The sequence below is a fragment of the Fundulus heteroclitus genome, unplaced genomic scaffold (assembly GCF_011125445.2).
Source record: "Fundulus heteroclitus isolate FHET01 unplaced genomic scaffold, MU-UCD_Fhet_4.1 scaffold_323, whole genome shotgun sequence".
Classification (NCBI taxonomy): Eukaryota; Metazoa; Chordata; class Actinopteri; order Cyprinodontiformes; family Fundulidae; genus Fundulus; species Fundulus heteroclitus.
In genome coordinates this window covers 25507-50565 of record NW_023396733.1, presented here as the reverse complement: position 1 = coordinate 50565, position 25059 = coordinate 25507, and the positions used below count along the sequence as shown (strand labels likewise).

The window sequence follows — 25059 nt, the reverse complement described above, 5'->3', positions numbered from 1 at the left end:
GAGCACTATGGCGAAAGCTGTTTGCTCCACTTGTAAAAGCAAAATCTGTCGAGCTCCATCTGGCATTGAGATATCAATTCCTATTGCCATAGTGCTAGACAGGACACTGGGGAGGAAAAAAAAAAAAAAAAAAAAAAAAAAAAAAAAAAATCAGGTCTCATCATACCCTCAGCTACAATCTAAATTCAATTTGTCCCCAAATGATTTTTTTCGTTATTTGGAGGCTAGGAGTTTCGCAAACCAACTTGCTCTGAGCTCAAATCAACGTCCACCGCATCCTATTTTTTATGATCTTCTTAGTAAACCTCCCACTTCTGGGCATCTAATCTCACTATTTGTGAATGTTTTTTCTGTGCCAACGTCGTCCACTCATATAAGAGATGCCTGGTCTAATGATCTGGGAGTCACAATTTCCACTGCGCTGTGGGACCATGTGCTGTTGGGAATAAAAACCTGTTCCATTAATGCCAGATTACAGCTAATCCAGTTCAAAGTGGTGCATCGCCTGCACTACACTAAAGCAAGGTCGAATAAAATATTCCCAAGTCATTCAAGTACATGTGATAGATGTGGACATCCAAAGGCTACCCTTGGACATCAATTCTGGCACTGCCATTATTTAACAACCTTTTGGTCTGACATATTCCATCTCTACCGAACTGCGTACAAACAACAGATACCTTCGGACTGTCTTATTGCCCTGTTCGGGGTATCTGACTCCTGCTCTGCTCTGCCCCGGCCTACTCGAGAGGCTCTCGCTTTTGGGATGGTGGTGGCTAAACGTGTCATTCTTACAGAGTGGAAGTCTGCCTCAGCTCCCTCCTTTAAATGTTGGCTTAATAACATGGCTTCTGGTTTACATCTTGAAAAAATACGCTACACTCTCAATAAGAACGTACCCAGATATGTTGAGACGTGGGGACCATTCCTTGAACTTTTGAGTAACACCACTGGACATGGGTAGTGGCAGACTAGCGTCTGCACCGTGGCCCTAATGCCTCACTGCCCTTAAGTGGAGCTGTAGGTCGCCCTCTCGGTTGGTACACAAGGGATTTGATACACCCCGGTGCACTCATACCCAGCAGTCTGCTGTGGAGCTGAATATTTTATTTAGTCATCTTACTTGATTGATTTGTACATAATAACCCCCCCCCTTTTTTTCCCTTTCTCTCTGTTTCCCCCTTCCATCTATTTGCTGTACTTTTTTCTATCCTTAATAACCTGGGGTGGGTTGGGTTGGGGTATCGCTGTTTTTTGTTGTTTATTTTCTGATCGCATAAATGACAGTTGGATAGTCGTATTCTGGAATTTAATTGTCACTGCGATCCTGTTTGGACTCACTCACGGATCAGTGTTGGGTAAGTTACTTTAAAAATGTAATCCGTTACAGTTACAAGTTACTTTGTTTAAAATGTAATTGTAGTGTAACTTTTTCGATTACTTTTAAAAAGTAATGTAACTAATTACTTTGATTACTTTTTGATTACTTTAAGGTTTTAATGAGTATTGACCCATGTTCAACATTTAATTTTTGAGAACTGAAGGTGAACCTTAAAAAAGCGGAATTGGGAATTGACACTTGTATGACTCTATTCCTGTATATCTATCAGTAGTTAAAGGACAAGAGTCAGCAAATGCAAATTCTGCCCTGTAAAACAATGACAGCACAATTGTTGCTGTATGATCTGAAGCCCCATTTGGAGCTTTTAAACAGGCTTTGAAAAACCTTGATAATTTGCTGCTGTAATATTATAGATTTTTTAGAATAAAAAGCTAGCAGATGTGCATAATCAAAAATAACAGAAATACAATTATAGAGCATTCAGTATTGTAAGAAAGACCACACTGTTTCTGGATAAATACATTATTGTATGAGTTAAGTTCTGTTCCGTTTTCTGCCTTTTTCGTTGTAAAACTGAAATGTCCCATGCTCCTGAATGCACCATAGCTTTCCGACGCTCACGAATGCAACACTGTGAACGCTGAGCTGTGTACGCGCGTTTGATTTTCCGCTTAAGACAAAGTTTTGCAGTTTCACAACACACGTCGGCTCTCACGGTTTATTGTTGTGTGTGAATAACAAGAGGTGGCTGTCAACAAGCTTGAAGGCTGTCATTTTTGATGCGCTGCTTGAGCTGAAATAAAACCGTGAAACGTCCGCTCGCTTGCTGTTCTTTCAGAAGGCTCCACCAGCACAGGATGGATCATCAGAGTGATAGAGACAAGAAGCCGTAGCAGGAAACGGCGATACAGGGCGCGAAGCAATAAAAATATTACATATTTCGCAAAGGTTTTTCTTTAAATTTTTAAAAAAATGTAACTAAATTTGTAATTCTCTGATTTTTCGGAACTAACTGTAACTGAATTACATATTTTCTCATTGTAACCGTAACGAATTACTCTTTTTTTGTAATTAAATTACATGTTACATGTAATCCGTTACTCCCCAACACTGTCACGGATGATGACAATGTAGAAGATCCCAATACCAGCTTCAACCTATGCCAACTGGTCATCGTGGTCTGATCGACAATCCGGACAATCATTGTATTTTGATAATTGTTCTGTAGTTTTGTTAATTTGTTGAAAACAATAAATATATTAAACAAGAAAAAAATATACAGGTAAAAGCCAGTATATTAGAATATTTTGAAAAACTTGATTTATTTCAGTAATTGCATTCAAAAGGTGTAACTTGTACATTATATTTATTCATTGCACACAGACTGATGCATTCAAATGTTTATTTCATTTAATTTTGATGATTTGAAGTGGCAACAAATGAAAATCCAAAATTCTGTGTGTCACAAAATTAGAATATTGTGTAAGGGTTAAATTTTGAAGACACCTGGTGCCACAAACTAATCAGCTGATTAACTCAAAACACCTGCAAAGGGCTTTAAATGGTCTCTCAGTCCAGTTCTGAAGCCTACACAAACATGGGGAAGACTTCAGATTTGACAGCTGTCCAAAAGGCGACCATCGACACATTGCACAAGGAGGGAAAGACACAAAAGGTTATTGCTGAAGAGGCTGGCTGTTCTCAGAGCTCTGTGTCCAAACACATTAATAGAGAGGCAAAGGGAAGGAAAAACTGTGGTCAGAAAAAGTGTACAAGCGATAGGGATCACCGCGCCCTAGTCAAGATTGTGAAAAAAAAACATTCAAAAATGTGGGGGAGATTCACAAGGAGTGGACAGCTGCTGGAGTCAGTGCTTCAAGATCCACCACCAAGAGACGCTTGAAAGACATGGGTTTCAACTGCCGCATACCTCGTGTCAAGCCACTGTTGACCAAGAAACAGCGCGAAAAGCGTCTCACCTGGGCTAAGGAAAAAAAGAGCTGGACTGCTGCTGAGTGGTCCAAAGTCATGTTTTCTGACGAAAGCAAATTTTGCATTTCCTTTGGAAATCGAGGTCCCAGAGTCTGGAGGAAGACAGGAGAGGCACAGGATCCACGTTGCCTGAAGTCTAGTGTAAAGTTTCCACCATCAGTGATGGTTTGGGGTGCCATGTCATCTGCTGGTGTCGGTCCACTCTGTTTCCTGAGATCCAGGGTCAACGCAGCCGTCTACCAGCAAGTTTTAAGGCACTTCATGCTTCCTGCTGCTGACCTGCTCTATGGAGATGGAGATTTCAGGTTCCAACAGGACTTGGCGCCTGCACACAGCGCAAAATCTACCCGTGCCTGGTTTACGGACCATGGTATTACTGTTCTAAATTGGCCAGCCAACTCCCCTGACCTTAGCCCCATAGAAAATCTGTGGGGTATTGTGAAAAGGAAGATGCAGAATGCCAGACCCAACAACGCAGAAGAGTTGAAGGCCACTATCAGAGCAACCTGGGCTCTCATAACACCGGAGCAGTGCCAGAAACTCATCGACTCCATGCCACGCCGCATTAATGCAGTAATTGAGGCAAAAGGAGCTCCAACCAAGTATTGAGTATTGTACATGCTCATATTTTTCATTTTCATACTTTTCAGTTGGCCAACATTTCTAAAAAATCCCTTTTTTGTATTAGCCTTAAGTGATATTCTAATTTTGTGACACACAGAATTTTGGATTTTCATTTGTTGCCACTGTAAATCATCAAAATTAAATGAAATAAACATTTGAATGTATCAGTCTGTGTGCAATGAATAAATATAATGTACAAGTTACACCTTTTGAATGCAATTACTGAAATAAATCAAGTTTTTCAAAATATTCTAATTTACTGGCTTTTACCTGTATATATATTTTAAGGTAGTCCCAAAAATCTAAAGAAGTAACCTCAAACAGCGTTGCCATACATTGAGCTCTGAATTCCACAGTTTTGGCCCGAGCTGCTTAAAACTCACTTGGATGCATTCTTATACACCCCCCGACAGGAATCCATAACAAACCTAATGCCTCAACAGCGCCACCTAGCAATTTTCAAAGGACCCTTTGCTTTTCACTTACTTCATCGTAGAGACATGAAAATTGGTACAGTTGCAGAGATCAACAAGACGCTCAAAATTTACAATTAATTTCATAGTGCAAGTATCACAGGAAGTTGGCCATTTTAGATTGAAGGTCTGATTTTGACCCCATTTTTGACGTTTACAGCATTGGTATTTGATCAAACTCTTCCTAGGGATTTCGAGTGATCGGCTTAAAACTCGGTCAGTCTGATCGTAAGGCATGGTCAATTAAGTTATCAAAACGGTGAGTTTTTGAGCATGCTGAAGAGGGGTTAGCAGGGGTCAAAGTTCATCTACTCGCCACAAAAAAATAAAACTGTTATACCTCCTACACAGAAACACACAGAGGCACCACACTTTCCATGATTGATCATCATCATGTCTTCTACAATATCCAATGATCGAATGATGACATCACTTAGGCCACACCCCCTGACAACAGGAAGTGTCATGTTTTGCTGTAAACGGTCGCTATGTTACCCCTCTGAGCCAATCAACATGAAACTGTGTCCAGAGACAGAAGACATTTGGTGTATTGTGGATTCCAGCCACAAGTGGATTCGATGGAGCAGAGGGGCGTGGCAGCGTGGCCAAGTCACCTCAAACGCCGCTGCCATACGTTTGGCTCTGAATTCCACAGTTTTGGGCCGAGCTGCTTAAAACTCTCTTGGATGCATCCTTATCTACCCCCCAACAGGAATCCATGACAAACTTTGGTGGCCGTGACCTAATGTCTCAACGGCGCCAACTAGCAATTTTTAAAAGACCCTTTGTTATTTACTTACTTCATCGTAGAGACATGAAATTTGGTACAGTTGTAGAACTCAAGAAGACGCTCAGAATTTACTATTAATGTCATAGTGCAAGTATCACAGGAAGTTGGCCATTTTAGATGGAAGGTCTGATTTTGACCCCATTTTTGACGTTTACAGCATTGGTATTTGATCGAACTCCTCCTAGGGATTTCAAGTGATCGGCTTGAAACTCGGTCAGTCTGATCATAAAGCATGGCCAATTAAAAGTTATCAAAACGGTGAGTTTTTGAGCATGCTGAAGGGGGGTTAGCAGGGGTCAAAATTCACCTACTTACCATGAAACACAAAACTATTATATTTCATACACTTCTATGTGCAGCTGTGGTGGGAAAAAATGGCTAAAATAAAACATTTTAAATTCATTTTTATTTTGCAATCAATTTTTCAAACAAAAAAAATTGACACGTTAATATGAGATATACCAATGCAACTTTAGTCACTATGTGGCTAAAAACATTTGTTATTCAAGGTTATTTGAACATATTGCGATATATATCGTGTATTGTGATACAGTCCAAAGATATCGGGATATTAGATTTTCTTTATATCGCCTACCCCTAGTTGAAGTGCAAATAAAGCCAAATGTCTCTTTTTGTTGGCTCACCTATGTGGCTTTACACAGTGAGGAGGGGGGGGTGGCGGGGGGCTTACTCCAAGGGTTGAAGATGTCAGTGACAGTCGTAGACACTGGGAGACAAACATAGTTGTGGACCGTTTCAGAGAACAATGAAAGCTAACCTATTACTTAGAGGTTAGGAACTGAACAGCATACAAACCAGGCTGTTCAACCATGCTGCTCATCTGGGCTGTTTTTCACACAATGGTTCTGATCTTCTCTGATTTATTTAGTTTTTACAAAGAAGTCATTTAGGGGCCAGATTACCATCACCAGCGGACCAGAAGTGCCCCACATCAGTTCAATAGCCCTAACCTTAAGAGTGATTTTCTAAAAAGGTGAATTATGGGTAACAGCCTAGTGAGTGAAGAGCTGTTTACAGTTTAAAATGTGTCTCTGGATGATTTAATCTTTCTAAAAGATCAAAATCTCTAAATACCAAAAGCTGCAGCAGAGCTGACCTGAATTAGCTGAAGATTTAGAAATCTGAATGGCTGAAATAGTCCAAAGTATGAAGGAAGTAGTTAAAGGTCCAAAAATGTCCAGAACTGACTGAATAATGAAGAATAAACCGGACGAGACAATAATGCTGAATCAGCATCAGTCAATGAAGACATCTGGACTCACCGAGCCTGTTTGCAGTTCCTCACAGCTGGAACCAGTCTCCGTCGTCCTGCTGCTGATGTTTTGCACTTGTCCAGGTCCAACTCATCCAGAACCTCCTCTGACATCTGCAGCATGTAGGCCAGAGCTGAGCACTGGATCTCTGAGAACTTCTCTGATCTGTTATCTGATTTCAGGAACTGTTGGATCTCCTGATAAACTGAGAGGTCCTTCATCTCCATCAGACAGTGGAAGATGTTGATGCTTCTGTCAGGAGATATTCTACCATAGTTCATCTCCTTCAGGTTGGTGATGACTCTCTGGATGGTTCCTGGACTGTTCTCTGTCTGACCCAGCAGGCCTCCTAAGAGTCTCTGGTTGGACTCCACAGAGAGGCCATGAAGGAAGCGAGCAAACAGGTCCAGGTGGCCATTTTTACTGGAGAGGGATTTATCCATGATTCTCATCATGAACTCATCCAGAGATGGGCAATTCTGGTGTTCTCCCAGGAAGTTATCCACCACCTGTGTTTTCCTGCTGGTGAAGCAGTGGAACATGTAGACTGCAGCCAGAAACTCCTGAATGCTCAGATGAACGAAGGAATAGACCGAGTCACCGTCCATCCCTTTCTCCTCTGTAAAGATCTCAGTGAAGAACCCTAAATAGAGTGGAGCATCTTGGACATCAATGCCACACTCTTTCAGGTCTGATTCATAGAAGATCAGGTTTCCTTTCAGAAGCTGCTCAAATGCCAGTTTTCCAAGAGGCTGAACCTTCTCTATGTTCTCTGGAGTCCAGAGTGTTTTTACCTCAGGTCCTCCTTCATACTTGATCTTTTTCTGTTTGATCTGAGTCTCCAGGAAGCGGATGTACATCTCAGTCAGGGTCTTTGGCAGCTCTCCTTTGTCTCTGATCTTTAACTCATCCTCCAGAACATTAGCAGTGATCCAGCAGAAGACTGGGATGTGGCACATGATGAAGAGGCTTCGTGATGTCTTGATGTGGGAGATGATCCTGTTGGCCTCATCATCACCAAACCTCTTCCTGAAGTACCCCTCCTTCTGTGGGTCAGTGAACCCTCTGATCTCTGTCTCCAGGTCAATTAACTGCTTTTGGATCTTACCGGCTGCTGCAGGTCTCGTGGTTATCCACAAGAGAGCAGAGCGAAGCAGATCACCACTGATGAGGTTTGTCAGCAGAACATCTACTGAGGTGGACTTTGTGACATCTCTCACAATCATATTGTTGTAGAAGTCCAGAGGAAGTCGACTCTCATCCAGACCATCAAGGATGAAGACAACTTTGAATTGTTCAAAGCTGCAGATTTCTTTGGTCTCAATGAAGAAGTGATGAACAAGGTCCACCAAGCTGAACTTTTCTCCTTTTAGTGCATTGAGCTGTCTGAAGGTGAATGGAAATATGAAGTGGATGTCCTGGTTGGTTTTGTCTTCAGCCCAGTCCAGAATGAACTTCTGTGTTAAGACTGTTTTCCCAATGCCAGCCACGCCCATTGTCATCACTGTTCTGATTGGATCTTTTCTTCCAGGTGGGGGTTCAAAGATGTCTTCTCGTCTAATTGTTGTTTCTGAACCACTGGTTTTGTTGAATGCTGTTTCAATCTGTCTGATCTCATGTTCATCATTGACCTTTCTACTTCCTCCCTCTGTGATGTAGAGCTCTGTGTAGATCTGATCCAGAAAGGTTTTTTTTCCAGCTTTAGGAATGCCTTCATTCATACATTGGAACTTCTTCTTCAGACACTCTTTAAGGTCTCGTTGACACCGACCAAAAACAGCTGAATAAAGACACAAGAGGAGACACTTCAGTGGGACACAAAGTATCAGAACTATTTCTGATCTTTTCAGTGGGGGTTTGCACACAAGATTTCATGAGCCTATTAAAATCCAATACTGTCATTAAATATGTTGGTTTTATAGGAATGTGTCATAAATCTTCTGTGCAGCATATCGTTGTCTATCTGTTGTGTTGTGGACCAGCTGACTGATTGCCACTCTCTGACCTGCTCCACTCTGCTCTGCTAATTAGTGGGAGCAGCAGCACCTGTTACTGCCCTAATTACCTTCATTCCTGTTGCCTGTACTCCTGCCTTTATTTACCCGTCTCCCACAGTCAATCCCCACCAATTTCTTGAAAAGCCATAGTGAGAGTAGACAATGCAGCGTTCTATGCGTGTCTTGCCTGCCTTCACCTGGTCAGACTCTCATTTGGCCTCTGAATTCTGGACACCAACCTGCTGACCTGTTTTTGACCAAGCCCTCTGTCTCCCCCGTGGATACCTCTGTCTGGTTCTGCACTCTGTGCACCACTTGGTTTCAGATCCCCTTTCTGTTTCAGGCCTGTTCCCCATCATTGTGAAGTGAACCTACAACCCACTTCCTGTAACTTCACCTTCATCACTACCAGGACCCATGCGGAGCCCCAGGACCTAGTTAGTGGATCCGTTGCACCCTCCTGGACTCTGAGAAGGTTGGTGGCTTTATTTTAGTGTTCACTAGGACTCACAGAGTCCTTCACAGATATTAACTTGTCTAACTAACCTCTTTCCATTTCAGGGGTTCCTGCAAGTGTTCCTGGCTGTTTTCATGACTCACACAGAACATTTATTTCTGTAATTTTTTGAAGCACCTCATGTTGTTCAACTGAATTTTTTGGGTCTTCTGTATCAGGTATTGCAACAAGTTGTCTAAACACGGAGGTCATTACTACTACAAACCATAACAAGGGAGAAATAAAATATTTAGTTATGTAATATTATTGGACTCAGGCCCAACAATACTCAGGTCAACAGTGCTGGTATTATTGGACCTGAGTGCAGAATTTTACACTGTTTAATACTCCAGTCTATTAAAACGCCTGGAAAACTGGGTCTTTCTGTTAAACTTGACTGGTTTATATCCTACATGTAGGACAGGACCTCAATTCAATTACCTCTATTGGGTAAGGACTCTTTAGCCAAAGCGGAGTGCCCATGGTCACCATGATAAGGGCTGTCTGAATAGTGCAGTCAGCAATGAAGGAGGTAGGAAAAGTAGTCTGTATGCTTTCTCTCTCACAGCAGTCCAAAGCTCCTTTCCTCCCCACAATAGAGTTCTTTATGTTGACCCAGTGATGGGTTACTGAACAGGAGCTAGGAGCTGTTATTGAGGGTATTAGGATGGAACCAGTAGGTCAGTATATAAGTTTACATCAGAGGCTCAGGTCTACTCTGCATCCCCAGAACCAAACATTTAGAAGCAGCATAGTTCCTATGCTCCACTTATCTAGAACAAACTCCCAGAGGACTACAGAAGTACTGAAGCCCAGAGTTCCTTTAAATCAACGTTTATTGTATAGGTTTTTAACCTTAATTTAAAGGAACCCGCTTCTCGTGTGAGCTCAATCAAGCTACTCTCTCACTGGAGCTTGCTGCTTCTGCTTCCTTGGGGTTATTATTGGCCGTAGGTAGGTTGGTCCAGTCGGTATCCATCACTATGACTGCTGTCCTTTGTGATTGCTCCCTCTCTATTTAAAAAAAAAAAAACAGAATGGAAAAGCAAGAGAAGAGCCAGGACCCCTGACCCCTGTCAGGGCAACAGCTAAATGAACTCTGTGTAGAACTGATCCAGAAAGCACCTATGCAGCATACATTAAGCACTGAATTATCTTGTTACTGAAACATGCTTTATAAATAAACCTGCCTTGCCCGGCCTGTCATCATGAAGTGCTTTGAGAGTATCCTGAAGTACAACAAGGATGCCATTCCTGCTGGCCTGGATAGCCTACAGTTCGCCTACAGGGAGAACTGTTCTACAGAGGATGCTGTCTTGTTGGCCCGTCACTCAGCTCTGACTCATCTACAGTCTCCCAACACCTATGGTGGGATGCTCTTTGTGGACATCAGCTCATTATTCAACACTGTGGTCAGAAACACGTGGATGACACTACTGTGGTGGATCTCATATCCAACAATGGTAAGACCCACTATAGAAATAATAAGACCAAGTAGGTCATAGTGGACTACAGGAGGTCCAGGAGAACTGAACATGGTCCTCTCTACATACAGGGGGAGGTGGTGGAGCAGGTCATTCATATCTCCTCTGACCTCCTGGACTGTGAAACCTCCCACCTGGTGAAGAAGACCCAACAACTTCTCCTTTTCTAGGGTGATAGAATTATTCTTACTATTTATTTTATTTACTATGTTCATTGCATTTATCATGTATTTACTCTTTACTACTAAGAAGTTTTAAGGTTTTAGATATTAAAGTGTATTTCATGTGGCTGATCTTCCTCTCATCTTTGCAGAAGGTCTGCAGAAAGCAGAGAACTATGTTGTGACTATAATAAGTGTTTTTATGAACTCTATTCAGACATCTGGAGTGCTTACCCATAACTGAACTGTGTGAACTGCTTGGTATTATCTCCAAGGTCACAGTTGTTTTGCTTCTCCCTACCCCTTAGCTTGACAATGCCTAATAAAAAGAAAGGAGGGGACAGAGTGCTTCAGAGCCAGTTTTGGCGATCTGTGTTAAGCATCTCAGTTCCTCTCCTTGCAAGATAATTTGAAAACCAAATCTCATTGTTGTCTCTCCTTCTTGTGTTGTTAATGAATGTTTTAGGTGTTTGAACCTGACATAGGGAAACTAAAATGAACTGGACTTTCTACTTAGCTGCGAAGAAACTGTTATAAAGCCACAATCAAAAGCATTTTGTGTCTCAGTGTGACAGTGTGGTGTGGGAGCAGCACTGCACAGGAGAAGAAGGATTTAGCACAGGTGTTGAGATCAGCACAGGGGATTATGGGATGCCATCTACAGATCTATGCTATGAGTCCAGGAAAGGGCCAGACAGATCCCACCCACCTGGGAAATGAACTGTTTCTCCCACTTCTATCAGAAAAAGGATTAGGGACATTAAATAAACAACTAAGAGACTGATATATGAAATAATTATTTTTGCTCTTTAACAATGTATTATGGGAAAACCTGCTCAGTTTGATAACTTGTTTTAACTTTTGATATATAAATGAGAAGACTGGTCAGTTAAACAAGAGAGAGGACTGGCCAGTTCACACATTGATTATTGCTGTTGCGGTGTTCGCACCTGAGTTCACATGAAACTCAGAACCACATGTGTTATTGTGTTAACTTGTGGTGGGAACTTATGACAATGTGTTGTGGGAAAGACTGATTCTGTATTCCTTATTTTGTTTGATTTGCTGTATTTGCAATATTATTTTGCTTCACACACTGCTGAGATGCTGGGAACGGGTTTTGTTTGGGAAACATGCTTTGGGAGGCAGGGCAGCTGTGGAGGGAGAAATGGCCACTCTCGCTCCACATCTGACTCTTTGTTTACAAGTATATAAAGAGGAGACTGCCCTCAGCCCGGTGAGTCTGCCGTGAGTTCGTGTGTGGATACCGGCATCGTGAACGCTGATCTTAACCTAGGACTGAGGGCTCCCAGTTCATGTCAATGGTAAGAGCTGATTCTGAGAATCTGTTGAGCGTCACGTCTGTTTGAAAGCTTGTTGCTTTAATGCTTGCTACTTTGCCTGTGTGAAGTGCTTGTTGTTTTGATGTGCTGTATTCTGTGGGGAATAATAATAAATGTGTGCCTTATATTCTAACAGAAACAGTGTTTGAGTCCTTATTTTTGTTTGCCGATCTCTCCCGATCCTGAAATAAACATTTCATAAAACAGAGACTTAAACACAGCTTTTTTTCCCAGAGCTCAAAACTGAAACACTGAGAATTCAAGATTTTTATAGAAAGCTTTAATAACCATAACATTAATAATCGTTATTTCTACTTACAACACACATCCCAGTAAAATATGACCTCTGTGTTTAACCCATCTGTCAATGACCAATGAGCTACCACTGGGACCATCCAGGAGCATTCTGGGACTAAGGGTCTGTCTCAGGGACCCAAAGTGGCCGTCTGTGGGATTCAAACCAAGGAAGCACCTTTTCCAGGAAAAGAGAGCCCTGCTCTAACTACTAGTTCACTATTGCTTTGTTTATTCTACATTTAGAGTTATAACTGAATTATTGTGTAACTACCCTGTTAGTCACAGGCAGGAGCCTCAACAATCAAACCACTGAGAATGATTTATGAACGAGCTTCAAAGACCCCAGATCAGGGGTCTTCAACTCCAGATTTAAGATGTATCCAACACAACTGAATCAAATGGCTGAATTAGCTCCTCTGTATGCAGTCATAGTCCTGCTAATGACTTGATTATTTGACTCAGGTGTGTTGAAGCAGATGTATATAAAAGTTACAGGACACTAGACCTCAATGACTGCCTTGATCAGAAAACCTATTTGAAAGTTAAATGTACCTGGTTTGAACTGTCTGTTATTTAAAATTACTGTATTAATGATGGCATAAGCGAGCTTGGTGTTGGCAGTCCTGTTGCCAGAGGTTAAGTCATGCCCTGGGTTATCAGTGGATCAGTTCCTGGTCTTGGTCTGCTCGGCTGGGGGTGACGGTGTGGCTGGGTTAGAGGTGTTTGGTCCCCTGCATCTCACTTTGTGCCTCTTTGTCCTTAGAGCTGCCACTACTGTGCCTCACTGGTGACTTACTTCTGTGCGGGGCATATAGCTGTCTCAGGGTGATGCTTTGTGTCTGGCAGAATGGGGGTGCTGCAGCCTTCCATGCTCAGGTTTTCCTGTCATTTGTTGTTCTTGGGTTGTTGAGTGCCAAGGATGGCAGGCATTCTGCCATTCAAACCACACTTACAAATGTGTGGACCATTGGTGAAAGGTCATACAAAAAGTCACTATGACATTACTGTGGTCTTCCTACTTTGATGTTGGCTTGAATCTGGATTTAATAAAGTTATTCATGTAATCAGGGTATTGTTATGAGGTATCATTTTCTTAGGGCAAATCTGCGTTGGCACATGTAGGCAACCATCTGTTACATAGGCCTAAAATGCAGAGACCAGTTAACATAACACTTGTCGACCTCCCCAAGTCCTGAATCCAAGCTAGACTCAGACTTTTTTTGTTTAAAAACACATTTAAGATCACATCAGAAATGTCTCCAGTCAATCTTGTGAGCACAGCTAATTTACTGTCTGTGTTTCATTGGGCATGTCTGTGAGTTTTAACTAATGTTTCTGTAAAGGCTCTTGAAGACAGTTAACTTTGCAGTAACAGCAGCATCACAGAACTGTGTAGCCTCACCTGACTGAGCAGAGAAGGCAAAGGACAAACCCAGCTGATTGGACAGTGTAGCATCTTTTAGCTGAAGATGTTGGATCATCATTTTGCAGGAGTCATTTCCTTTGTTCCTCACAGCATCTATGGTGGAGCGGGCCTTGTCTGCTCTGGTTTGGTTCTTTTGAAGTATTGCCTCTGTTTCCGAATGATTTAAGACACCACCAGCTTCAAGGGAGTCAAGGAGCAGTTTCAGGACTTCCTCAGAAACCCTCTCGACAAACTCTGAGCGAACACTGAGAAGTGTTTTCTCTGCAGGCAAACAGACATAAACATGATTAATTCAAACTGAGAAAACGTGATTAAGACCAATTAGACATGTTGTAGCACACAGGGATCCTCACAGACTGTTTATTGTGCCTCCTTAGGTCTTAAAAACCTGTTCTTGTTCTATTACTGCTTAATAGTGAGGACCATCTGATTCTGTCTACATGTGACCAGTTGGATTCTCCCATTGAATCCATGGATTCTTCTCTGTGGCGCTCTACACATCAAGAAGAATCCTACCTAATCTGTAAAAACAGTCTACTGTTGAATAAAAAGATCCTTCCAGAGTTACAGCAGCATATTTTCATCATTAATAGAGGAGAATAAAAGTAATCCCAGATTTCTCTTTAATACAGTTGATCCATCATTCCTTTAGCTCTCAGCAGTAATGACTTTATGGGATTCTTCATCAATAAAATTGATCCAGACAATGAGGGTTCTGGGTAGGTTGCTAGGGAGGGCGCTGGCACCAACTACCTTTTGGAGGGGTGGTGGATGGTGCTGGTCACCCCCTTTGGCACTACCAGTTTTAAATACTAGAGAATAACATGGAACATCATGACATCTGAGCAGGCGGAGGCAGGCTCTGGGTCTTCCTCACACAGCTGTTCTCCATTTACTGCCCCAGGGCGGTAAATGGAGAACAGCTTGGCTGAAAGGTGATATTTAGATTTTTTTATTGGACCATCTCAGGAGGGGAAACCCATCCTGTTATATCAGATACTATGGAGACAGAGACAGGATCTGATTATTCAATGAATCCAGGAATCAGTCCGTAGATTAATGATTCCTGATGTATTGTACTGCAAACCTGTTCCTCCCATCACACATTCATATTTAAACACAACCAAATGAAAACGGTCGTTAGTCAACTTTATGAAACCCTGTTTCAGTTTGAAAGAAATAATTTCACATATTTCTGCTTCAGATAACTTACCTAAATCCTGCTGCTTCTCTTCTAGAGGCGCCTCCATTTTGTCTCTGAAAAAAAGATCTAAATTTACTCATCATGATTTAGGTTTTATTTCAAACAAACTTATTTTATTCAGAAGAAGTTAGAATAGAAACTAAACATACTGGACAAAGAACATCCAATTTATTATTATAGTTTATTAAATTAGTCATTTAAATACTTAATATCCATGAACACACACAGACTCCTATCAGACTCCCAGTTAGATGGCCAGTAGCTGACACTGAAACATGAAGCAGCACAGCTGTCTGTCTTTATAAAGCTAAAACATGTCAGCATGACAGCTAACATGATCCATAAAATCAGTGCTGTAAACATTAATCACATTTTTCTTGATGAGGGAGGATGTTCCCGTTAATGATAGCCACCAGTTGTCAGTCATTCCAGCATCTATTCCTCCAGGTTGACATAAAATCCTGTTGCCATCTGACTGTAGGGTGATGTTTCTACCACCAGGTGGCAGCATCAGCTGAAGAATGCTCCTACAGAAGGTCTTTGGACTCCTGCTTTGGTTTTAGTTGACTGAGGGAACCCTGTCCAGGTCCAGCAGCTTCTGCTGCTGTCCTCACTGTGGGCCTCTGATCATGATGACCAGGACCAGATAAAATGCACAGAGGGATGCAGGGACCGTCTCCTGGCTAAGGGAGCTACATCAAGCTGAAACAGAAAGAAGTTCTGACTGTTTTTACTGAAGATGCCGTCTGGGACCAAAGTGAAGAACTGCTGGAACAGTTTTAAAGGATTTTGATTTGTTTTTAAACCAGTCCTGCCTGAGCTGCAGCAGAGAGGACATCTGGGACAAGGACGTCCCCGTTTAGCCCATCATCTGTGGACTGCTGGATACCAGTCTGGAATGAAACCAGAGAAGTTCTCCTGGTACCAAGAACCAGAACCACAGACCAGCAGAAAGTCAATGGATCTGTCTGCAGACCTCCAGAACCCTGCAGCCATGAATGAGCTTGTTTACCAGCTTCAGTACTTCCTGACTTTTACACAGACATGGCTTCAGAAGGTCCGGTACCAGCTGGTTCTGATCATTCATTACTGGGTTTGTTTTTTGAAAGTACATCAAATGTTTCCATCACCTTCTTGTTAAAAAACTCAGGTCAGTTATTATCCTGGCCTTTAGTCGTCCTTCAATGGTATAATGACTCAGATCATGATTTGAATCATTATCCCACATGTCAGCTGTTGTTTTTTAACAATATGAGGGGCAGGGAAGGCTGGTATACAACAATATATTAGTGTTCCTATCCCTGGTTCCTGATAGAAAATAATAAATCAGCCATAAAACCTATATTAGAATGTAGAAAATGTATCTAATTCCAAAGTAGACATATCAGAATGAAGAGACGTGTTGGGATTTAAATGTTTTGATTGTGAAAAAGGAAAAGTGAACCTTTTCACTGCACAGAAAGACGTCTCATTGAAATGTTGATAAGGCGTCCAGACGAAGAAATCTACTGATGTCCAAAGATGCTTAAAGGCAAAGGAACAGTTCAGCTTTTAGTGGCATGAAAACAATCAGCTGAGAATTTATTATATGAACTGAATCAGAGTCAAACAGTCTGACTTTAACATGATTGTCTTTTTATTTTCCTCCTTAAACACAGCTGTAGATGAACCTCGTTCCTTCAGAGGGACCAACTTTGTATCTGACTGAAGTCCCAGAAAACCAGTCGATGAACAGAACCTCTGTAGCTCCATCTTGTTGTCCCATGATATTAAAGCTACGATGAGAAATTTGATGTCAGATTGAATTCTGGCCATGTAGCTGGAGGACAACTCTAAAGGGCTTTGTGAACAAAGGAATTTCACACTTCCAGAGAGACAGCTGTCTCTGCAGGGTGCGATCAGTGCAAAGGCTTGCTCCCACAGGACAACACCCCAGTCTTCAGTCTACCCCTGGCCAGAGGTCCAGTTCTCATTCTGCTCCGTCCTGGGACTCTAAAGGAGGGGCTGCCCTGCAGGAGCCATGCATGGGGCCTGGAAGAGGCCATGAGCTGAGTGAGACATGAGCCTCTCTGAAACTCAGTTCCTCCCTGACATGGGGAGAAACTGCCAGCCGATTCAAAGATAAGTCTGCTCCTTCTTATGGGGGCTGCCACCCAGCCTTCACCTTCTTCCTGCCTGAGACATAGGAGGAGGGAGACTGAACCACCATGGGCCCAAAGACGCACCACCCAGCACCTTGGAGAAATCTCTCTTCGCCTGGGGGACATGACCGGGTAATCAGAGTTAAGTCTGTTGTCTTAACTTCAGCATCAGGCGCAGGAGGAAAGGAATCCAACCATGCCAGAAACAGCTTTGTTTATTTCTTCACAGCCTTTACAAGGCAAGGCAAGGCAAGGAAAATGTATTTATATAACACAATTCAGTACAAAGACAATGCACAGTGGCGCAGTGGGTAGCGCTGTTGCCTTGCAGCAAGAAGGTCCTGGGTTTGAGTACACCCCTAGGTCTTTCTGCATGGAGTTTGCATGTTCTCCCTGTGCATGCGTGGGTTCTCTCCGGGTACTCTGGCTTCCTCCCACAGTCCAAAAACATGACTGTTAGGTTAATTGGCTTCTCCAAATTGTCCTGTGAATGGTTGTTTGTCCTGTTTGTCTCTCTGTGTTGCCCTGCGACAGACTGGCGACCTGTCCAGGGTGTACCCTGCCTCTCGCCCAGTGAACGCTGGAGATAGGCACCAGCAACCCCGCGACCCCGAGAGGGATAAAGCGGTTTGGAAAATGGATGGAAGGTTGGATGGATAGCACAATTCAGTACAAAGACAATACAAAGGGCTTTAGAAGATTAAAATATAGCAAAATAAAAGCAAGTAGGAATAAAATGTAGAGACAAAGAAGTACATTAAAAACAGTAAAACAGTTTAACTAGAACAGTCAAAGGCAATTTTAAACAAATGTGTTTTTAACATTGATTTAAAGGAACTCAGGCTTTCTGCACAGTTTTCTGGAAGTTTGTTCCAGATCAGTGGAGCATAGGAACTAAACGCTGCTTCTCCATGTTTAGTTCTGGTTCTAGGTATGCAGAGCAGGCTGGAGCCAGAAGACCTTAGTGGTCTGGATGGTTGATACGCCGATAACAAGTCTGTGATGTATTTAGGTGCTAAGCCATTTAGGGATTTATAGACTAACAGAAGTATTTTAAAGTCTATTCTCTGAGATACAGGGAGCCAGTGGAAGGACTTTAGAACTGGGGTGATGTTCTCTACTTTCTTAGTCTTAGTGAGGACGCGGGCAGCAGCGTTCTGGATCAGCTGCAGCTGTCTGATCCACTTTTTAGGCAGACCTGTGAAAACACCGTTGCAGTAATCAATTCGACTAAAAATAAACGCATGGATCAGTTTTTCCAGATCCTGCTTGTCAGGTATTGGTTACTGAGCCTGAATTCAGCCACACACAGAGCTTCGTTTTAGGAGTTTTATTCAAGGGGATGAGTGGTGGAAAGGAAACCAGCAGACTGTACCAGATGGCAGCGGAGTGATGTTGACCGTGGCTGGAGCGGGAGAACGTAGTGGAGCCGAAGCCGGGGGACTTGAGGGAACGCAGGCAGGAAGGCAGAGACGAGGTAAGGCTGGTAGGCAGAGACAGGGCTGGCTGGAGATGGGAGCACACGATGTGGGACGAAGGACGCTGGGAGGCATGAGCAGACGTGGGAAGGACGTTGTCGAACCAGCAGTGAAAGCAGAAATGAGAAGAGTTTATGTAGGAGGTTGAACAGGTGGAATGAGTCCAGACTTGATTATTGCAGCAGGTGAAACTGATCCAGCATGGGGGTTATGTGCTCTACTTTCTTAGTCTTGGTGAGGACGCGGGCAGCAGCGTTCTGGATCAGCTGCAGCGTTCTGATCCACTTTTTAGGCAGACCTGTGAAAACACCGTTGTAGTAATCAATTCGACTAAAAATAAACGCATGGATTAGTTTTTCCAGATCCTGCTGAGACATCAGTCCTATAATCCTGGAAATGTTCCTCAGGTGATAGAAAGCTGACCTTGTAACTGTCTTTAGATGCTTTTGGAGGTTCAGGTCTGAGTCCATCACTACTCCCAGGTTTCAGGCCTGATCAGTGGTTTTTAGCTGAAGCGACTGAAGCTGTGTGCTAACCTTTGATCTCTCCTCTATTGGTCCAAATATTATTACTTCTGTTTGGTTTTTATTCAATTGAAGAAAGTTTTGACACATCCACGTATTGATTTCTTCTAGGCATTTACTCAGTGCCTGAACTGGTTCATAGTCACCTGGTGACATGGTGATGTAGAGCTGTGTGTCGTCTGCATAGTTATGATAGCTGATGTTGTTATTTTTTTATTATCTGAGCTAGAGGGAGCATGTAGATATTGAATAGGAGGGGACCTAGAATGGACCCTTGGGGAACCCCACATGTAATTTTTGTCATCTCTGATGTAAAGTTACCTACTGATACAAAAAATTCCCTGTCCTTTAAGTAGGATTTAAACCAGTTGAGAGCTGTACCAGAGAGGCCGACCCAGTTCTCCAGACGTTCTAACAGAATGGAGTGATCAACAGTATCAAATGCTGCACTGAGATCCAATAGTACCAGCACTGTGGTTCTTCCACAGTCTGTATTTATATGGATGTCATTAAACACCTTGATAAGGGCGGTCTCTGTACTATGGTGAGCACGGAAACCAGACTGGAAAACATCAAAGCGGCTGGTCGTTGTTAAGAAGGTGTTTAATTGTTGAAATACAACTTTTTCAATAATCTTGCTGATAAAGGGGAGGTTTGAGATGGGCCTGTAGTTCTGGAGTAAAAGTTTGTCTAAACTGTTCTTTTTCAGCAGTGGTTTGATAATTGCTGTTTTTAGGGACTGGAGGAAAACACCTGACAGAAGGGACGTGTTTATTATCTGAGTCAAATCAGACACTATGACTGTCAGGATGCAGCTTGTAGGCTGCAGTCTGAGCCTCGCTGCCTCTCTCCCTTCCCTGCGCTGATTGATTGATTCCACCTGTCAGGCTGCAATCAACCTCCAACTGTTCCCACCTGGTTCCACCTTTACTTATACTTACCTCAGTCTGTTCTTGCTCGCCGGTCCGTAGTGTTCTTCTCCTGCTCAGTCTCTGCCAGAACCCTGTATCAGCTCGGTTTTCATGTTTTGGTCCGTCAGAAGCCTTCACTTCAGTTTTGTTCCAGCAGCCTCAACTCTAGACACACTTCTGTTCCTGCTCAAGTTCTCTTCTCCTGTTCACGTCTCCTGGGTTCCGTTCTACTCAAGTTCTGCAACTCAGTTCCACGGTCTCAAGTTCTGCGGCTGTTCCACGGTCTCAAGTTCAGAATTTCCCTGAGGAAATTCTCATTTTCCTCAGGGAATTGTTTGTTTGCTGAGTCGCTGGGCTGGTGGTCACCGTTCGGAATCACAGGCAGGGTTGTTTCATTTCCATACACGGCCTTTACATCATAATTCACTTTGAGTCGACAGATTTTCAGTTCCATAGCAGCTATCTTCTGTAAAAGCTTGTCAAAGTCCATTGTGGTGAAGGTAGGCATCCTTTGAATCGGGTGGTTCTTCTCCATATCCACTTCACGTTGAATTCTTTCCATAAGAGCATTTTTCCTGAGAACTGCCTCCTCTGGGGTGTTGTAAAGAGTCATCTTGTGTGGATTAGCTGAAAACTAAAAAAGTCCACACGGGGAAAAAATCAAAATCAAAAATAAATAAAATAAAATAACCAAATCCAACTTTCTGTAGTTTTGGCTAAGAGATAAAAGGAGAAAAAAAGGCAGGAAAATGCAAGCAAGCAGGGAGCAGAGAAAAGAGCGTCGAGTAGGAAAGCAGATTCCACACGGAGCTGGAAAGTCGACACAACACCCACTTCCCCATGCTGAGGGGAAATCTGCTGAAATCGTCGTATTATTTTATTACATTAATGTCGATTTAAACACGTTTTATTTAACTTTAGGAGTGACAGAGTTTAGCGTGCGACCCAGAGGTAGAATTGCATTGATAAAACAAGCGCTCCTAAAAAATAATGATTTTACCGAGCAAATGATTCTTAAAGTGTTATTTCCTCAAATAGCGTTTTGTATAACTTGGGATTTGCATTGTAAATGGGTTGAAACACATACCAAATGTTGTTTTGAATTAGTAAAGCTACTTTAACCTCATCCCATGTTCTGTACATCAGATCTGCAGTGAACCAGGATTCACTGAATTATTCTGATGATGATCAACCACTTTTGTTTTGTCTTTTTTTCTTTTTGCAAGTAAATAGTTCCTTAGCTCAGCTTCTTTCGATCTTCAAGTTTCACTAGCCTAGTAAAGAGGATTTATTGATTGAAAAATTGTATTAATTCAGATAAACAGCATTACTTAGTGATGTTCTCTGGATGTTCATTTTACTTCTGGTATTAAATTCTTTAACTTGAAAAGAAGTTGTCACTCCTTTATTCTCTGTGTGCAGAGTTTACCTGAAGGAACCCAGGTAAACCCAGGTGTGTCATGATTTTGGCACTGTTGTCTTGTCTCTTTCATGTCACACACCTGTTTAGCTCCACCCATTCCTCATTACTTCAGATCTGTTCCACCTGTCCTCTCTAGTATTTAACCAGCTCCAAGACAAGACAACAGTGCCAGTTTATTTCGACCCTTGTGTGAGACTTATTCCAGCGTTTGTTATTCTGATTCCTGATCCTGACCTGTTTGCCTTTCGACCTCTGAGCCTACTTGTTCCCGTCTGATTCTGTTTGCCCGATCTGACTTCTGCCTGACCTGACTACCCGCTGGATCTTTGCCCTCTGTGTATCGAACTTGGAACTGTGACCTGACTCCGTCCTGGATTATCCTTCGGTACCTCACTGGCTCTCTGATCTCCCGGCTCCGACCTTCGACCACGTCGCCGACTTCGTGTTTGGCTTCGCTCTACGGCTCATCCTGCTCTCATTCGCCCTCACGGTTATCCGTACCGGATTAACGACCCGCCGCCTGATATCTACTGGATCTGAACTGGACACTAAGACCAGAGGATCCCGCTGAGAAAGCTGACGTCTCCCGCTCCGGGTCTGATATCAATAAACTGTTAAACTCGAACTGTTTGTCTGCCTTGAATACTGGGTCCACCTGTTCCGAGCCTAACAAGGTGTTCTCTCTGGGTACTCTGGCTTCCCCGACAAGTCCCAGCAGAATTAGCATCGGCGCATCATCCTGAATAACTGACAGCACACATGAAGCCTGGAGGTGTGCTTTCTGCCTAAAAACATTTTAAAACTACATTTTTCATAAATGAAGGGTTTGTAAACTAGTCAACTCCTTACTGCTCCTTACTCCACCCTTGTGGTGGACAGTTTTTCTGGCTCCAGCCAACCCCGTTCCCTCAACAAGCCCCAAGTACTGGGTCAGCTGAGGCACCAAAGCCCCAGAAAGTTAAATTAGTCGGTAAATGTGAATGAAAAAGCTAGCAGGGATCTGAAAGCTCCAGGCTTTTCAGTGGCAACAGAAAAGAGGCTATACATACAAACATACACATGAATACATACACAGCTAAACAAACATGGCTCTCATTTATTATAGACAGACTGAAACACATGAGCCATAAATTAGTCAGGGCCTCCTTAATTAAACACAGTTTTAGCTAAATATAGAAATGCTGGACATTTCTACACTGAGTCTCATCCACAGTTTCACTCCACAGATGGAAACAAAAAGTTTCCAGAGTTCTAACACTAAGAATCTTTAGATTTCCATATGAGATCAGAGCCTCCATCTCTATGTAAAAACCTCTTTTTATCAGTCCCTCCACATTTTCTGCTGACAACCCTTTGCTTCAGATTTTATTTAGCAGAGCAGGTCCAACTGTGACAGAAACAGAAATGATTCCAGGCCTGTATTGAACACAGGGACTGGAAAGTGTCCACAGAGGACGCTGATCTGGAAGACTTCCCATCATCTGTGTTGTCCTATAGTCACTTCTGCACTGATGCAGCCCTACCCACAGAGACAGTCAGAGTTTTTCCTAAACAGAAAGCATGTGTGGACGATGCAGGCTGAAGGCAGGAAGCGTGCTTCCTGTATCCACAGAGCATGACCTGCAGTGTGGATGCAGATCAGGAGACAGACTGGCCTACAGCAGGGCTAGAAGTGAACTGAAGAAATGCACCTTAAGAGTCAAAGAAGGGAGAAATTTTCTTTTTCTTTTGGTATAAGACATAAACCATATTAGTATAATAGCTCAGCGCTCAGGAAGCATCACTAAAAAGTCTGTTCCTGTTCTCAGGAACTCTGATAAACAGTTTTATGGTTGGCTGCTGGAACCAGAGTCAGGACAGAAATCAGCACAACAACCTTTGTTTCTGCAGAGATCTGAGTGTCCTTGTTCCTCCACAGCCAGAAACCATCATTCTAAACACATTTAGAGCTGCTGACACCAAACACTGAACACAGCTGCTCACCAGTGTTGTATAGTAATGAAGTAAAAATACTTCACTACTGTACTTAAGTATATTTTGGTGTACTTCATACTTTCCTCGAGTACATTTTTTTTTTATAAATTTCACTTTTATTTCTGAACTTAATTGCATACTTTTACTGCCATACATTTCAATGTTTGGTTTAGTTACTGATTACAAAAAAAGCGCGATTGAGATTGAGAGAGAGAGAGAGAGAGAGAGAGAGAGAGAGAGAGAGAGAGAGAGAGAGAGAGAGAGAGAGAGAGAGAGAGAGAGAGAGAGAGAGAGAGAGAGAGAGAGAGCCCACCTACTGATAGTGTTACAGGTGTATCTATTAGCAGGTTTACCACTTCCTGTAGGTTAACTAAGCCTGGTTTATCACTTAACCATGTTCTTGGTAAACACTCCCTGGTCTAAATTCTGCCTGCACTTGGTTGTGTATAATTGTAAAGTGTTTAGTACTGACCTTACTTGAAGAAGGAAAACAGAAGGTTTACAAAAAGGTTGTATTTTCTGTCTAAACTTGGTCTAAATTTCTTCTGCATTTGGTTGTTTATATTATTTTAAGTGAATTTGACCTTCAAAGTTTACCAAAATCTAAAAAATGTCATTCAAACTGCATCTACCTTCTTTTACTTTTTACTTATACTTTTCATTACATTACATAAGTACATCTATTTTTACAGTAATTTTCATACTTAAGTACAAGACATTTCAGATATTTTAAGACTTTTACTCAAGTAACATTTCAGTCAGTGACTTGGACTTTTACCAAAGTCATATTTTGGAGAGGAGCCTTTACTTTTACTTGACTCTGAGATTTCAGTACTTTATACAACACAGCTGCTGACACAGGTAGAAAGAACTCTCTGTAACAAAGACCTGGGTGTCAACAGAGGAGCAAACTGAACTCTGACTTCCCAAAGAAAAACTCAGTGAGCAGAAGAAAAGTTAGAATAAAATGATTTTACCTTTAATTCTGACACCGACGTGTTTCTTCTGTTTGTTCTTTAGAGACAAAATGGAGCCTGAGCTTCTGACCTCTGATCTCTACCTGCTGCAGGTAAACACGAGAAGCAGGAAGGGCTCAGCCTGCCCTCCTGGACTCATTTACAGGAAATCAGGTGTCTGCAGTCTGTTATCAGACATGATGTGTTTAAAGACATCCAGTAATATTCATGACATTTAAAAGTCAAGTTTAGCTTCGGGGAGACATGAAACCTTTTAAGGAGACAAGGGGATAATATCCTAGTTAGTTTAATTAATATCCGTTTTATTTGACACACAGGCATAGCTGCACTAAGATCACCGTCTGTACCTGGTTTTAGAACTAGTGAGGTGAATAATTTTATTTTGTCCTTTAATTAAAGTTTTCTCCATTCTTTTACTATGAGTCTTGATATTTCTTGTTAAAGTATGTGTTCATTTTAACAGAAAAAAACTCTGCCTTTTACATTATTGTAAATATGAACCATTCAGTCTTTAATTATGGCTGTAATGAAGACCCGGTTTGTTACCAGATAAATAGACACATGCACCTGAAACGCTGGAACATGCACACAGCACTTTGACATAATTACTAATTAGCTCATCATCGGGGCTCCAGACTGTAGAAATAAGAATTATACATGTGATTTTAGTTTTATCTAAAGTGTTAGTGTGTAGTGTATGTGGCATGTTTCAGAGGGTTTTAGCATGG

General features: G+C 42.2%; 1 protein-coding gene across 1 annotated transcript in view; it reads right to left on the bottom strand.

Moving 5' to 3' along the window:
• Positions 1–24445, bottom strand: part of LOC118559592 (protein NLRC3-like) — a 53686-nt gene extending 29241 nt beyond the window's left edge. The window contains exons 1-4 of the mRNA XM_036130282.1: positions 24332–24445; positions 14913–14956; positions 13676–13960; positions 6505–8275 (exon numbers count right to left, since the gene is read on the bottom strand). Coding sequence (XP_035986175.1) covers positions 6505–8275; positions 13676–13960; positions 14913–14949 — 2093 coding nt within the window. The 5' untranslated portion in view covers positions 14950–14956; positions 24332–24445. The remainder of the gene's footprint in view (positions 1–6504; positions 8276–13675; positions 13961–14912; positions 14957–24331) is intronic.
• Between the last annotated feature and the right edge of the window lie 614 nt (positions 24446–25059).